Source organism: Mustela erminea, chromosome 18, assembly GCF_009829155.1.
Source record: "Mustela erminea isolate mMusErm1 chromosome 18, mMusErm1.Pri, whole genome shotgun sequence".
NCBI lineage: Eukaryota > Metazoa > Chordata > Mammalia > Carnivora > Mustelidae > Mustela > Mustela erminea.
In genome coordinates this window covers 17,029,598-17,047,249 of record NC_045631.1, presented here as the reverse complement: position 1 = coordinate 17,047,249, position 17,652 = coordinate 17,029,598, and the positions used below count along the sequence as shown (strand labels likewise).

The window sequence follows — 17,652 nt, the reverse complement described above, 5'->3', positions numbered from 1 at the left end:
AAAAATCTTAAAAAGAAAAAAAATCCTGGCAAACAGCACTCTGAAATGAGGAAGGCTAAAATCAACAAATTTCTAAGCAAGCTGCAGCAAAGATGTCTAAAAGATGGAAGGTATAACGATGCTAATGGTGTATTATCTGTCAATTGCTGGGAAGAGGAAAAACAGACCTAACAGCATCTAGTCTAGTAAAAAACCAAGGTCCTCGTTGACCATTCTCCACCACCCCCAAATTACATGCTTTAAAAGTCACATACGGGGGGCGCCTAGATGGCTAAGTCAGTTAAATGTCTGCCTTCAGCTCAGGTCATAATTCCAGGGTCCTGGGACAGACCCCTGCACTGGGATCCCTGTTCAGTGGAAAACCTGCTCCTCCCTCTCCATGCCACTCCCTCTGCTTGTGCGGGCGTGCGCTCGCTCTCTCAAGTAAATAAAATCTTTAAAAAAAAAAAAAAAAAAAAAAAACGGTCACACACTGAAAAGGTACATAAAGAGAAGGTAGAGGGCCAGAAGCGCCCAGCTGGTTCAGTCAGAACACTTGGTTCTTGATCCTGGGGTTCCAAGCCCTGCTTTGGGTAGAGATTACGTAAATAAATAAAACTTAAAAAAAGAAAAAGTAAAAAGAAAAAAAAAAAAGCAGAGGGCCATACTGCTGTATCATTAACTTCCCAGAACTACTTTCCTAGCCAGCCCTTTATAAAGCTTTTGTCTTGGATATTAAAAAGTTACAAGCAGTGGTATTTTTCTTATACTCAACATTTTAATTTCTCTATGCCTTGATTCAATAACATTTGAACATATTAAATGACCATGTTGAAAGCTAGAAGGCTAAGAAACATGTCAAGGATTTCTAAGATTTCAAAGCTAGAAACAAAGAATCTCACAATGGGGGAGGGAAAAGAGGGAGAACACCAGTTATTTAAAGGGGGGGCCCTCCTGGGTGGCTCAGTTGGTTGAGCGGCTACCTTTGGCTCAGATCATGGTCTCAGGCTCCTGGGATGGAGGCCCACATCAGGCTCCCTGCTCAAGAGGGGGAGCCTACTTCTCCATCTCCCTTTGCCCCTCCCCCTGCTTGTATACTCTCCCCCCCCCCAATAAACAAACTCTTTTAAAAATAAATAAATAAAATAGTAAGAGAACGTCCAAACTTATAAATGAGATTCTACTGGTTACAGTCAAGGAAGCATATTACTACTGCATAATCTAATAAATGCAAACATCTTTTTACAATTGCAGTTTACCAACTACGAAATATATCGCTAAGACCAATTTTCTTCTGAAAGTGAGCACCAGGGGAGCCTGGGTAGCTTAGTGGGTTAAAGCCTCTGCCTCGAGCTCAGGTCAAGATCCCAGGGTTCTGGGATCGAGCCCCATATCGGGAATCTCTGCTGGAGGGCGGGGGGGCTCCTGCTTCCCTTCCTCTCTCTCTGCCTGCCTCTCTGCCTGCTTGTGATCGCTGTCAAATAAATAAATAAAATCTTAAAAAAAAAAAAGGAAGAAAGTGAGCACCATGGTCTTTTCCATTCTCTTTATTCTGACAACTAGCCAAAAAAAACCAAAAACCTAAAACCTAAAACCTTTACAGGCACCTGGGTGGGTCAGCTGGTTCAGCATCCAACTCTTGATTTCGGCTTAGATCGTCTCAGGGTTGTGAGATCCAGGCCCAAGTCAGGCTCCCTGCTTAGAAGGGAATCTGCTACCCTCCCTGTCTCCCTCTGCCCCTACCCCAACTTGTGTACTCACTCTTTCTCAAATAATCTAAATAAATAAAAACAAAATATTTTGGGGCAACCGGGTGGCTCAAGCATTAAGCGTCTGCCTTCAGCTCAGGTCATGTTCCCATGGTCCTGGGATTGAGCCCTGCATCGGCTCCCTGCTCAGCAGGGAGTCTGCTTCTCCCTCTCTCACTCCCCATGCTTGTGTTCCCTCTCTCGCTCTGTCTGTCAAATAAATAAATAAAATCTTTAAAAAAAATATTTTTCTTGGGGCGCCTGGGTGGTTCAGTGGCCACTGTCTACAGCTCAGAAAATATTCATGTACAGTACCTCAATAACCCTGGTACTTCCTTAAAACCTTGATGCCTTCTGGGGTATATTGAGGCCTCACCTTCCAGACCTTCCAACCACTACTAGAAAATGATCATTTTTGTAGGTCAAAAATGACTGAAACTGAGGTAACTTCCAGTTATAAAAAAGTCACCATGATAGAAAGTACATACAACGTAGGGAATATAGTCAAATATACTGTAATAACTTAGTATGGTTAGAGACAGCTAACTACACATGCTGGGCACTGCACAATGTACAGAATTATTGAATCACTACATTGTACACCTGTACATCATATGTTAACTACATTTCAACTAAAAAAATGATGGAAACTGGCAATTTCATATTGTTCAACTTTATAATTCATTCAACACAAGTAGAAATATAAATGCAAATTTGGAGAACGCAAGTTTTCTATTCAACAAACCAGTAGCTAAATTAGCTGGAGTAGAATGAAAGCTGCGTAGATGTAATCCCAGAGCTGAATTTCGATTTCACATCTCTCCATCCACTACTCACAAGGCAAAAAAAAAATTTTTTTTTTAAACCCGCCTGCAGGGGCACCTGGGTGGCTCAGTGGGTTAAAGCCTCTGCCTTCAGCTCAGGTCATGATCCCAGGGTCCTGGGATCAAGCCCCACATCGGGCTCTCTGCTCAGCATCCTCCTCTCTCTCTCTCTCTGCCTGCCTCTCTGCCTACTTGTAATCTGTCTGTCAAATAAAATAAATAAAATATTTTTTAAAAAAAACCACCTGCAAATTCATAAAATGACTTTCAGAAATTTCTTAATATACAGATGGGAAAAACAAGCCCTGAAAGTAACATATCTAAAGGGAGAATAATTGAGATAAATCTGGACATGAGAGGCACCTGGGTAGCTCAATGGGTTAATAAGCCTCTGTCTTTGGCCCAGGTCATAATCTCAAGGTCCTGGGATCAAGCCCCACATCAGGCTCCCTCGAGGAAGACTGCTTCCCTCCCCCCCAATACTGCCTCTCTGCCTACTTGTGATCTCTGTCAAATAAGTAAATAAAATCTTAAAAAAAAAAAAAATCTGGACGGGACAGACCTTCCCTAAAATTTAATTACTTCTGGTCCAGTGTTTGTTCTACCATCTCTTTTTGGCTGTTCACTGGAAAATATACTCAACCTACATACCCTTCTGTCTCCCTCATATGAAAGAAAATTTACAAAGAGACATGAAATCGAAAGACCATTTGAGGCAACTTTTAAGTTATAAAATTAAAATCTAGAGGCACCTGGGTGGCTCAATCGTTAAGCAGCTGCCTTTGGCTCAGGTCATTCCAGGGTCCTGGATCAAGCTCGGAATTGGGCTCCCCGCACAACAGGAACCCTGCTTCCCCCTCTCCCACTCCCCCGCTTGTATTCTGTCTCTCACTCTATCTCTAACAAATAAATAAATAAAATCTTTTTAAAAATTAAATTAAAATCTAAGGAACAGAAATAGAGCTTCAAAAGCAGTTTAGACTAATGTTTACACAAGTATGGAAGTCTTATCAGCCTGGGAGTAAAACGGATGCATCCCAGTGATGTTACCTGTTACCTGTCACCTTTCCTAAAATTCTTAATCCTTACCTGTAAAATGGGTGTTGTTATTTACTATGCAGGGTTTTGTTTTTTGGTTTTTTTGAGGATTCAGAGAAATAATAAGCACCTGGCATATAGTTGTTAGCAGTAATTATAGAGTTTTATAATCATAAAGTCCATGAAAAAACATTTTTTAAATTTTTTAAGATTTTATTTATTTATTTGACAGAGATCACAAGTAGGCAGAAAGGCAGACAGAAACAGGGAGGAAGCAGGCTCCCTGCTGAGCAGAGAGCCTGATACGGGGCTCGATCCTAGGACCCTGAGATCATGACCTGAGCCAAAGGCAGAGGCTTTAACCCACTGAGCCACCCAGGCGCCCCAGGCCATGAAAAATTTTTAAAACCTTTTCAATTTGTTAGTACCACTTGACAACAGTACTCTATTTATTTAAAAAAAAAAAAAAGGCACATTTAAGGGACACCTGCGTGCCTCAAATGCATCCAACTCCTTTTTTTTCCCAAAGATTTATTTGACACAAAGAGATCACAAGTAGGCAGAGCAGGCAGAGACAGAGGGTAAAGCAGACTTCCCGCAGAGCAGAGAGCTGATGCGGTGCTCAATCCCAGGACCCTGAGATTCTGAACTAGAGGCAGAGGCTTAACCCACTTAGCCACCCAGGTGCTCCTAACTCTTCTTTTTTTAAAGATTTTATTGGACAGAGAGAAAGAGAGAGAGAAAGAGAGACAGATACAGCTGGAGAGGGAATACAAATAGAGGGAGTGGGAGAGGAGAGGCAGGCTTCCCACCAAGTGGGGAGCCTCATGTGGGGCTCAATCCCAGGATCCCGGGATCATGACCTGAGCCTAAGGGAGACACGTAACAACTGAGCCACCCAGGCACTTGATCTCTGCTCAGGTCTTGAGTTCAAGCCCCATGCTAGGCGTGGAGCCTATGAAAGGAAGAGAAGAGAAGAGAAGGAAAGAAAAAGAGAGAAAGAAAGAAAAAACAAGCACACTTTTAAGTTTTCTACAGTCTTTGATATGGGACAGTGACCTGCATTAGGTATATATAGTGCATTATGTTCAATACCACTGTTGTTACTAATTCACTCTATTACACATACTAACAGAAGAATAATTCTAAAAGTATTTATACATTCACTACAATGTAAGCTCCTTTAAGAGACCCTTTGTTTAATTTAATTTTAATGATGAATCCCAAGTGTCTGAACAGTGCCTGGTACATAGTTGGATCTCAATATGTACTTGACAAATGCCTTTGGAACTTACTTTTAATACTCTGAATACTAAAACTTTTCAAAACAAAATAATCTCGACATTCAGGCACATACTATTTTTTTCTTCTGGTACCACCCTAAACAGAACTACCTCTCACTGTAAAATTAACTCCTATCTTCCCTAGAAACAGGAAAAAAATTTGTTTAAGCCTTCTAAAGAACTTCCAATTATCCTGTTAGGTAAAAAACAAAAGACAACCTTCTACCCAGATTCTATAATTCTGACTGCAAAAATGTACCTCTCCCATCAGTCTCAATATTGGGGGAGGTGCGGAATTCCCTCTTACTCCATCAAAACAGGAGATTTCTCCTTTTAGAGTTTAAGACTATATTCCCTCATGCAGTCGACATGTTTAGCTGTGATAGAACAAAAAAGATGAGGTGTGGGGCGCCTGGGTGGCTCAGTGGGTTGAGCCTCTGCCTTGGGCTCGGGTCAGGGTCACAGGGTCATGATCTCAGGATCAAGCCCCGCATGCATCAGACTCTCTGCTCAGCAGGGAGCCTGCTTCCCCCATCTCTCTGCCTGCCTCTCTGCCTGTCAAATAAACAAATAAAATCTTAAAAGTAAAAAAAAAAAAAAAAAAATTTTAAGATGAGGTGCAAAGAGAATAGAGGTAGAAAGTAAAAGATTGGCAGGTAAGTTATTGGCCCCCTAAGACACTGATATATTGGGGGAAAAGGAAAAAGAGCTCAAAGTCTAAATTTCTTCTCATAATTTCTATAGAATTAGAAGACACAAAAAAGAAACATTAACATTTTGTTTTGGAATATATGGGGAGAGTGGAATGAACAGAAATAACCCTTGTACTGATACACTTTAAGAGGGAAGTTATACTATTTATTCAGATTTATAACCAATTTGACTTTTCCTAAGTCTCTGAACAGACAAAAAGAACCTCATCAAAATTTCAACAGTTTTAAAATTGTGAGGAAGAAGTCTATACTGCACAGAAAGAAATTTCATTAATGAATTCCTTTTGGAAAATCTAAAAATAGTATCATAACTGTCAGGGATATTTTCTTGTCAAAGAGCACAAGATGTTTTGAAATTTTCATGGTAGTACTTTCATAAAGTTTTACTATGTAACATAAAATTTAACCTATTAACAACAACCAAATCAATTAAGGGGTGCCTGGGGGGCTGTAAGTTAAGCATCTGACTTCAGCTCAGATCATGATCTCAGGATCCAGCTACTTGCTCAGTGGGGAGTCTCCCAGGCCCTCTGCCCTTCCCCTCCCTCTTGAATAAATTTTTTTTTAATCAACTAATAGAAGAATCAATTAATCACACAAACTTAAGCAGAACACATTTCTACAAAACAAAGGTGTTCACAATAACTTTTCCAAAGACCTCAAATGACTAACCACCAAGGATTAAGTAGTATTAACTGGTAACATTTTATTAATCAGAACCCAATCACTACCCAAGGCTTACCATACATCTTTAGAATCACAATTCACAAAATTGGTTCTAGGTTCCTAGTCCGTAATCTGAGACCGCTAACAAAAATATTTTAACCCTGAATTACTTACATTTTTATTCTATGGAACCTTTCATTCCAAATCTACACATAACAAGTGTTGTATCTGCCAGGGACACAGGAATATTCTCCTGAGTATTAACCTGAAATTAGTATCAAAAATACTACATAGCAGCTCAACATGGCCAAATTATAGACTACCTTGCTTCGATTTAAATTTAGCCACATTCACTTTCAGGATACGCAAATTTTCACATATGAATTACAATTAAAGATTTTATTTTGAGAACTAACTTTTCTTTATGCAAATATAACTTGGGTACTAAAATGACCAGAGAATGCTTGCTAGGAATAACTCAAAAAACGTAGGTCATCAGGCACCTGTGTGGCTCAGTGGGTTAAGCCTCTACCTTTGGCTTGGGTCATGGCCTCAGGATCCTGGGAGAGGAGCCCCACACAGGGCTCTCTGCTCATCAGGGAGCCTCCTCCCCCACCCACCCCGCCTGTCTCTCTGCCTACTTGTGATCTCTCTCTCTCTCACTCTGTCAAATAAATAAATAGAATCTTTTAAAAAAGGGGGGGGGTAGATCATCTTCTAATACAACCATAGTGTATCAGTAGCAAAAACATACACTTTCGTCTTTCACACTGGAAAGAAGGAGTTTTTCACAATAAGTAATATTACTTGGCAAGTATTATACTCTGCCCTTTACTAAACCCTTTAATTTCATTACAACCCTGTAAATCAGCAGGCAACACAAGTTATCGGAATCGCCGTTTTATAAGATAGAGAATCCAGACAAGTCCAAGGCCTCTGCACTACTGCATCTGCCAAAGTATGAAATAGCCATAACCCTTAGTATAAAGTGTCTCCTTCAAATTTTATATATAAAAAAATATTTATCACTTTAGATGGATAAAATCCTAACCTGCTCACAAGCCTACCAATGACAGATCTGCCCAACTACTAAGCTAGATCACTAGAAGAGGGGCAATAAATTCAAGATTAAATTTCAAACAAGATAAACCAGGATCATGGCCATGTTTCGAAAACAGAATTCGGTATTCTAAACAAAATAGTCCTAACAAGGTATGGGTGAGACTATAAACACGTATCTGGGATAAAGTTCTGAGCTTAGGGACAAACACTGCTTCTAAGTATTTTTAAACACTGATCTAGCTCAAGGCAGACATACATAAAACCAACATACTTGGCCTGGACACTATCAGTCAGGTTGACTAGTTGGTATGCCAGCAAGCTCTATTTTCAGCAACTATCCTTGACTTTTCAAGTTCCCCAATGGGGGAGAGGGGAGGAGGAAATCTTTTACTTTGCCTATGATTTCTCTTATGTTCTGCCAAACGTGAACTTCATTTCAGAAAGGGAACTTGAATCTAAGATACTTCTGCGGTAGAGGGGATGGACAAAGCTTAAGTAAGAACTTTTGTTATCAATCTAGGGGCGCCTGGGTGGCTCAGTCATTAAGCATCTGCCTTCGGCTCAGATCACTATCCTAGGGTCTTTCCTGAGACTGAGCCCCGTATGAGGCTCCCTGCTCGGCAAGAGGCCTGCCTCTCCCTCTCCCACTCCCCCTGCTTGTATTTCCTCTCCTCTCTCTCTCTCAAATAAATAATTATCTTTTAATTAAAAAAAAAAAAACTTTTGTATGAACCCAAATGAGATGAGTAGAACAAATGGTTCTAAATATGATAACCATAAGGCAAGTTCGCAGCTAAGGACAATCCTAGTTTACGCTTGCTATCCCAGCACTATTATGAACTGGTACCCCTTCCTTTCAAGGCATCCTGATTCGAATGATAAATCTTGATGACCCTTTAATTATTATGGCAGTTATTACGACCCAGTTATTATGATGTAACCTCATTAACATGTTTTAGTTTTTATTTAGTTAATGAGCTCAAACCATACAATTATGTTGGCAAACCAATTTGTCAACTAGGGTATATCAGTATTTAACTGTACCAAATTGTTACTTGACCATTTCAGAAACAGACAAAACTTTTTGTTGCTGTTCCTCACTACCCCTTAACAGATTCTGTCTGACAGCTATCTAAGCTAATATTTGGAACCTCTGCAAATTATTTGCCAACATTTCCCCCTCCTGAAAGTGTTATGACTGTACCATTAACTAAAAGGCTGCATCCATCAAAGACAACGGTGGGGGGAGGGGACTGCTTTTAAAAAAGCAATTTGCAGGAATGCACGCATTAGCCATACCCCAGCCCAGACACCATGACAAACCAAGAAAACAGTATGCAAACACACATTTTGAGATTACCTAAAATCCCTCATTCTAACTTCATTCACTGTGCCTTAAGATGGGATTTTTTTTTTAAAGCTTATTATTTTTTTAGTAATGGCTACACTCATCCTGGGGCTGGAACTCAGGACCCCAAGATCAAGAGTCACATGCTCTTCTCAGCTAGCCAGGTGCCCCAAGGTGGGATTTTTCTGGAAGTACAAGGTTTCTTCAGAAAAGCATGAAGATATTTTATCTACTATTTATGATGGCTACCAGTCATAAACACCAAGACACATTATTTGAAGTAACTGCTAAAGAAATAAGCACACTCCGAAGGTACTACCTTATTTAGTTACACATAGGTCTTTTGTCAGTGGCTAAGGAAAATAAGAGTACTCGGCTAATGGTCAGCAGACAAGTTCTGGCTTTGCCATTTACTAGCCACCAGCCTACCAGTCATGTGGCAGAGAAAAAAAAAAAAAATCACATCTCAAATTCACGTTTCTGAACCATTAAATGGAAGTAACATTATCTAGTTCACTGATACCTGAAATAGGTAAAAATGTCTGTGAAAGTGGTTCATGAGTGAAGTTCGATATAAATGCGGCATTAAACAGTTTAAAATTTTAAACTTTACCCTACTCCTGTCATTACTGCTTAAATACACAAATGTAAGGTAAAAAGAAAACCTGCTGCAAAATCAGTCTACAGGCCTTTTTTTTAATCATGCTTTCAACTTCTTAAAGTCTTGGTAACTCATTTGTAAAATTCAGTACATTAAGTTACCAGACTGAAAATTCACTTGCTATACCAGGTGAAAGTCAGGAAATTTTTCCAATATTTCATATTCCCTTGACCGAGCTATTAGACAATTATGATAAGCCTGCTTGTTTGTATAAACTTCCAGTGTGTTTTCTTATACTTACTGAATCCAAACTTTGCTCAGACTATGTGTTCTACCTCATATAATTCAAGTTGAGACCTTTTCATATAAAGGTGAAAAGGATGCCTAGGTATGTGTACAGTAGTTAAGAATTTACTCCCGGGGCGCCTGTGTGGCTCAGTTGGTTGAGCAGCTGCCTTCAGCTCAGGTCATGGTCCTGGACTTCCAGGATCGAGTCCCACATCAGGGTCCCAGTTCCTTGGGGAGTCTGCTTCTCCCTCTGACCTTCTCCTTTCTCATGCTCTCACTCATTCTCCCTCAAGTAAATAAATAAAATCTTAAAAAAAAAAAAAAAGAATTAACTCCCATCATCTCAGATTACAATTTCATTATATTCCATAGTTTGGGAAGCCAACAAGATGAACTGAAATTTGCTCATTACACACAATATTGTATGAAAGTCTAAAGTAGGGGTGCCCAGCTGGCTCAGGTGGTGGACCATGTGACTCTCGATCTTGGGGTGAGTTCAAGCTCCACATGTGATGTAGTTTACTTAAAAATTTGTTGACGTGGGCGCCTGGGTGGCTCAGTGGGTTAAGCCGCTGCCTTCGGGTCAGGTCATGATCTCAGAGTACTGGGATCGAGTCCCGCATCAGGCTCTCTGCTCAGCAGGGAGCCTGCTTCCTCCTCTCTCTCTCTCTGCCTGCCTCTCTGCCTACTTGTGATCTCTCTCTGTCTAATAAATAAATAAAATCTTTAAAAAAAAAAAAATTTGTTGACGTGCTTAAAAAAAAAAACCTCTAAACACAACAGAGCATTTGCTTTAATGAGCAGAGTATCCAATTTAGCTTATGTTTAGGCAGGAGAAAAAATATATTCAATAAAGTTAACTCCATTAACTGAAAAAGCAGTAATAAAAATTACTGACCTAAGTAAAGAATTGACAGCAACCTGTTTCAAACTCATTACTAAAGTTAATTTGCTGGAGTGCCTGGGTGGTTCAATTGCGGTTAAACGTAGGGATCTTGGTTTCAGCTCAGGGTTGTGAGATCAAGCCCTGCACCAGGCTTCTAGATGGCTGTGGAGCCTGCTTAGGAGTCTCTCTTCCCCCCTCTCTGTACCCCTCCCCCTGATCACATCTTGCTCTCGCTCCCTCCCTCTCTAAAACAAATAAATCTATAAAGTTAATTTACTATTTACCCATTTTTCCCATAACGTGTTCAGGAGTTATTTTAAAACATTTCCCCACCTTTCGCTGACTACCAAAATAAGCTAGAGATAAGGTTCTGGTGTTTTAAAAAGGAGAGCTCTCAAGTAAGTAGACTCAAAATAAATGCCTTCCTAGTATCGATGCATTCAGAGAGAGAATGAATGATCAACAGCAACCATCAAAACTTTACTCTTGCCCCACATGGAGCAATCATCACAGGGAAAAGGTAAGGAAAGGACAAAGCCAGCAACTACCTCACAAACCCAAACGTACTTTATGCTGACCCCCTCTAATTTGAAAAACGTGAAATCTTCTCTTTTCTTTACCAATTGGGTTTATATATATATATATATATATATATATATATATGTATATGAGAGGGTAAGACTTGGTTAAGGAATGCTAAAAGGTAATAGATTTGACTCATACAGCTACAAATGTTGTAAAAAACTATCCCTTATGGGGCGCCTGGGTGGCTCAGTGGGTTAAGCCTCTGCCTTCGGCTCGGGTCATGATCCCAGGGAGCTGGGATCGGGTCCCGCATGGGGCTCTCTGCTCAGCAGGGAGCCTGATTCTCCTCATCTCTCTCTCTGTCTGTCTCTCTGCCTATTTGTGATCTCTCTCTCTGTCAAATAAATAAATAAAATCTTTAAAAAAAAAAAAAAACTATCCCTTAGACTTCAGACTTATTAAGTGATGAGAAGCTAGATTTAATCTTCAAGGTGAAGAGTCCTAGCCTATCTGGAACCCACCAGCATCCTTTTCCTGAACAAAGCTTAGCTCTTCCTCTAGTACCATTAAATGATCCATATAAATTGATTCCAATTCCCCAGGACATAACTAAATAATGTTACAAGTAAGTATTAAGTTCAACAGAGTATGCAAAATAAAAGATACTGCAGAAAACAAGAAAAGCTGATATTTACATCCAAGTACCCAAAACCAAATCATTCAAACTCACTTTTCCTATCTTCCACTCCCACACCACATACTGTCCGGTGACTAAAACTATGGGAAATTTTAGTCACCACAAACAAAACTGAACTGTTGTACCCAATGAAAGAATGGACACAGGTAGAGGCTGATTCCTGATGACTGCCTTTCTTTTCTTCCCTTCCAAAAAATTCCTATCTTGTGCCCAACAGACAGTGGAGTGCCTCCCCACCGGATAGATCCTATTTCCCTCCCACTTTCTATCCTGAAGAAGATACAATTAACGATGTGGCTCTCTCTAGATAGTGCTACGCTGAATAACTAGTAAGTGTTTCATTAAAATTCCTCAACACCCAAATCCAAAATATTACTACTAAACCGTCATTCACTTGGAAGCTACAACCATGAGCTTCCAATTCAGTTTTTAAAACAAATTAAAAAAAGAAGAAGAAGAAACAAACAACAACAAAAACCCTTCCTCCACATCCTTTTTGGTTATCACAGCAAGTTGACTCAAAACCTAATTTCTCACAGACCAGAAAGCATTCAAATATAATTTCAGGTTTCCTCCCAAGGAGACTAACAGATTAAGAGAGGAACCCACTGGGGGCATAAGGGGGAAAAAGAAAGAACTTTCACTACCAGCACACCTACATTGTTTCACTTTTAAACACTGAAATAAAGGCAAATCCGACCTTGAGCTGTACTTCCCCATCTTATTTTCCTCCCCCTCCCAAGAATCTTGTTCAATAATACAAAGAGACATTTAAGGATTTAAAAAACAAATTTTAGTGCACTACACCTTTCTTCAATTTGAGTTCCTGGCCTAATTTTCAAATTCCTGAATCCTAATGTCTTGATACACTGGGACTACCCCTGTGGCTGTCCACATGACCAACCAGGCATTCAGGGAAAGCAAAGGCCCTACAAAACATTTTGAAAAGTAAGTGGCTTCAGTAATTACGAAAAAATCTGAACATCATGGCACTGGATTCCAACCTTGTCTCACCCTGGAGAGCCTCTGAAGCACAGAAGCCACATTTAAGAATTTTTGTTTTTACAATACTACAGTTTAACAGATATGGGGGTAATTCAAGTACCTAGGTCCAAACTAAAGGTAGTGGTGAGGGGGGGTTAATTTTAAAAAGCAGCCTGAGAATCACTAAAACGGACACAATGGACATTTGGATCAAGTTCTGAAAAAATGACTAAAGAACCTAGAGGAGCAAAGAAGCAATGAACAAAGAACTGTTCAAAACTGTACACAGAGCCATTTATTTAAAAGAGAAAAAAAGAAAATAGGATCTGCCGGGATGCCCTATGTTCAAAATCCAAAAACCCAAGCGTCGGGTGAGAGCCTGGGATAGGTTAAGATCCCCAACGAAGTACAACAAACACGCATTCCAATCCCGGGGAGTGACCAAGATACAATTACTAAACCTTATTTGAAATAACTTTATTTTCCCACAGGTCTTTCTATTTATCATGATGGTTCGTGTAAATAGGAAAATCAACATTTTTACACACCGTTAAGACACGGGCATTTGTGGGATTCAGAGTCATGGTCTCCTTGTTCCCTGTTCAAAGCTCTATCCGCCAGAACCTCCAGCTAACGGTGCCAGAAAATGATTACAAGAACTTCAAGCTCCCCAGGATAAGGCCAGAAAAGGGACCATGAGGTTTTTCTAGACCTCCCCAGAAGAAGGCGAGTTTGAACGGAAAGCCTAAAAAACCCTCAACATAAGGTGTGTCGGCCTACAGAAAGGAAATCCGATCGCAGCATCTCAGCGGGCCTCCGCTCAAGGATGAACTGCAGTGATTCCCACTCTGTCCTTCCCCAACCCTCACCCAAGACTGCCCTCCACCACAAACCCAAAGCAGCCCTCCGCTCGCAAGGATTCTCCTTTGTGAGACTCCACAGCCGCCGCCCCACACTGGGCCTCCGGGGACAAGCCACCGCCCCCACCCGCCATATTTCTGTGAAAGGCGCCCGTGCTGCAGCTCCTGGTGCTACTCTCCCTAATGTGGCGGGTGTTTCTTCCCCCCATCACCCCACCCAATTGTTCTCCACATCCGAAGATGGCCCAGATACTCCCTTGGGGCTCGCTAGCCCGGAGATAGCACCCGCCATCTCCTCCCCCTCCTCCGCCCCAGGACTCGCCCTCCCCCCAGCCGCCATTTTACAACCAACTCCTCCACCCTTTCCCCTCGGCCTCCTGGCCCGCGGGCGTGTGTAGCAGAAGACGCCAAAGGGGTCAAATTCCCGGGTCTGGGGCCTCCCGCCGCTCCGGGAGCCCACAAGGCATTTCCCACTTTCCGAATCCACGTCCCCGACCAAGCTCGGAGACGATGCCGCCATTTTGTCTCCTGCTCCCGGCCTCTGTGGGCGGCGGCAGAGGGTCCGAGAATTCCAGCCCCCTATTGCCCCCCCAACTCACCGTCGTATCGCTCAGCCTGCTCGGCCAGCTTCGCCTGGTACACCAGATCCTCCCGATCATCCATAGCGGCAGCGGCTCCGGCAGGGTCTGCGCGACGGATGGAAGCGGATAGCGTCTCCGACTCTCTCAGCCTCTCGCTCCGTGTCCGGGCAGCAAAAATGGCGGCGCCTCAATCCGGGACTTCCGCCTGCGCACGCGGACAACTGCTCAGCTCTATGGCAACCGCTCCCTGGCAACTGGCGCGGGGGGCGGGTCCGGGAGCTCAGAGCCCGAAGAGGTTGGAACCAGCTAGCCGTCCCTCCTCCGTGGACTCTGAGGGCGTTGGAGGGCTGAGGCGGGAACGGCGACGGCTGGGAAGGAGAGCAGCCCGGAGACAGAGTGGGGTTGGGGGGAGCTGCCTGGACCAATTCTGAAAAGAGTGAGCGAGGGATCCTGAGCTGTGCGGAGGGCCCACGCCTAGACCTGAGGGCAGAGAAAGCTCTAACGGTTTTTGTAATGGCAGGCCTTCCTCACTGAAACCAACTTCTCTACCTTACCCGTTTTCTCAGCCAAGCCCAGTCCTGGGCCTTTTTCACACCCTTTTGACACGGGGTAAAGAGTGGGGGTCTGCTATAAATGGTAAGGGAAAGGGCCTCGCAGTTTTCGCACCTCAACTCACATTAAGATTTTGCAGTCTGGGGGCGCCTGGGTGGCTCAGTGGGTTAAAGCCTCTGCTTTCAGCTCAGGTCATGATCCCAGGGTCCTGGGATCGAGCCCCGCATCAGGCTCTCTGCTCTGCAGGGAGCCTGCTTCCTCCTCTCTCTGCCTGCCTCTCTGCCTACTTGTGATCTTTGTCTGTTGAATAAATAAATAAAATCTTTAAAAAAAAAAAAAAAGATTTTGCAGTCTGTCTTCTCCCTTTTAGCCTTCCTTTTCACCCTAGGTCCGCCATGGATAGGAACAAGGAAGTTAGAGAAGTGTAGTCTGGACTGCAAGTTGTTAAAGAGTTGCAAGTTCAATCGAGATTGGAGAGGCAGAAGTGGGAAAGAACCCGGCCTGTTTTGCTTCCCAGTGGATCCCCAGCACCTTGTTGTACTCAATAAAGTATTGGTTGCAAGGCTGGAGCTGAGGTTAAAATACAAACCATGTGCAATAGATGTGGAATAAAAACGAGGTTGGGGGCTTCTGGTTGGCTTAGTCTTTAGAGCACGCAACTCTCAATCCCGAGTCCTGAGTTCAAGTCCCACATTGGGCGTGGAATCTATTTTTTAAAAAACACCACCACCACCAGGAAAAAAAAAAAAAACAGGTTGGAACCAAATTATGAAGAGCCTTAGATGCACCATATTCTGTGGGCACAAGGGAGTTATGTTTCTATGATTTTGCATGGAGGTTGCCATCATAGATAGACTGAAAAGATCAATAAAGATTGCACAGCAGGCCTTGCAGAGCTGCTGCCCCAGAGCCATCTGTGCCACCCAGCAAAGGATAATGACACCGTGCCCTCTGTCAAGGCTCTAGATGGGGAGCCCTTGGGCCCTCCTCCTTCAAATTGTTTGCAAAGTTCCAAAGACAGCAGAAAACTTTCGTGTTCTGAGCACTGGGGAGAAAGGATTTGGTTATGAAGATTTCTGCTTTCACAGGATTGTATGCGTCAATGTGATGATTTCACACACCATCAATGGCAATGGTGGCAAGGCCATCTATGGGTAAAAATTTGATGGTGAAAATTTGATCCTGAAGCATATGGATTCTAGCATCTGTGTGTGGCAAATGCAGGACCCAACACAAAGTTTTTCATCTGCACTGCCAAGATTGAGAGATTGGAAGGATGGCAAGCATGTGCTCTTTGGCAAGTTTATTGTGGAAGCCATGGAGAGCCTTGGGTACAGAAAAGGCAAGATCAGCAAGATGATCACCATTGCTGACTGCGGACAAATCTAACAAACTTGACTTGTGTTTTGACTACCACAACATTCCTTCTGTAGCTCAGGAGAGCACCTCTTCCACACCCATCTGGTTGAAATATCCTATCTTTGTACTCTCATTGCAGTTCTATAGATTACATATTTTCTTTACTCCCCTCCAAGTCTAGCTGGATTGCAGAGTTACATTTATGATTATAAAATAAAAACTATATGAAAAAGATCACACAGTCATGATTAAAGAAGAGATTAAATTATCAGGCTATAATGCAGGTAAAAGGTAATACATGGTTGTGGTGAAAATGGGAAGGAAAGGACAAATAGGAATAGTATTGCAGAGAAAAGCTGCAATAGTTTGTAGCTGGGGGCACCTGGCTGGCTCAGTTGGTAGAGCAAGCAGCTCTTGATCTCAGGGTTGTGAGTTTGAGTCCCATTCTGGGTGTAGAGATTACTTAAAAATTAACATCTTAAAAAAAAATAATACTTGGGACGCCTCGGTGGCTCAGTTGGTTAAGCGTCTGCCTTCAACTCAGGTCATGATCCCAGGGTCCTGGGATTGAGCCCCGCATTGGGCTCCTTGCTCAGCAGGGAGCCTGCTTCTCCCTCTGGCTGTGGTTCCCCCTGCTTGTGCTTGCTCGCTCTCTTTCTCTCTCTCTCTTGCTTGCTCTGTGTCAAATAAATCTTAAAAAAATCATGAAACATAGTAAATAAGATTTGGAGGAAAAGAGCTTATAGCTGATGAGATATGTAGATTTTGTGAGGCGGAACAAAAATTAAAATTGACTTTCCATCTTCCCACCTTGAGTTCCTGGGATAATGAGTGGTAGTACCATTAACAAAAAACAAGATTGGTGGGGAAAGTTACTGATGGATGTCACAGAAAGATATGAGTTCCTTTTAGCACATTTTAGTTCTAAGGTTCTCACAGATCACACCCACACATCACAGAAACTTGGAATTTGAAAAGGCGACTGGCATTCCAAACTGAAAGGAGGCTGCCATGGAATCAGCTGGAGAATGTGTGCAGGTAGAAGACCAAACAGACCTTGAAGAATACCTACTTTTGGGCGCCTAGGTGGCTCAGTGGGTTAAAGCCTCTGCCTTCAGCTCAGGTCATGATCTCAGGGTCCTGGGATTAAGCCCCACATCAGGCTCTCTGCTCAGCGGGGAGCCTGCTTCCTCCTCTCTCTCTGCCTGCCTCTCTGCCTACTTGTGATCTCTGTCTGTCAAATAAATAAAATCTTTAAAAAAAAAAAGATTACCTACTTTTGAGATCCCAGGATGCTGGGATCATAACCTGAGCTGAAATCAAGAGTGGGACACTTAACCAACTAAGCCACCCAAGCATTTGGAAGATGTAATTTTTAACCCTACCCACACTACTCCTGATCTCTAGGGAGGGGAGAGGCTGGAAAGGGAGTTAAGTTAATCACCAGTGGCCAATGATTTAATCATGCCTAAATAATGGAAATGCCATTAAAAAAAAATGTCTTTTTTTTTATTTTTTATTTTTCAAGATTTAAAGGAGGAGCCTGACATGGGGCTCGATCCCAAAATCTCAGAATCATGACCTCAGCCAAAGGCAGACATTTAACCCACCTGGCAAAATCTCAGAATCATGACCTCAGCCAAAGGCAGGCATTTAAC

At 42.3% G+C, this 17,652-nt stretch overlaps 1 protein-coding gene across 2 annotated transcripts in view; it reads right to left on the bottom strand.

Annotated features, from left to right (window-relative positions):
- Nucleotides 1–14,288, bottom strand: part of YWHAE (tyrosine 3-monooxygenase/tryptophan 5-monooxygenase activation protein epsilon) — a 60,133-nt gene extending 45,845 nt beyond the window's left edge. For both annotated transcript variants that reach the window (XM_032322887.1, XM_032322885.1), the window contains exon 1: nt 14,102–14,288. In XM_032322887.1, the coding sequence (XP_032178778.1) occupies nt 14,102–14,165 (64 nt within the window). In that variant the 5' untranslated portion in view covers nt 14,166–14,288. The remainder of the gene's footprint in view (nt 1–14,101) is intronic.
- Nucleotides 14,289–17,652: the final 3,364 nt, after the last annotated feature.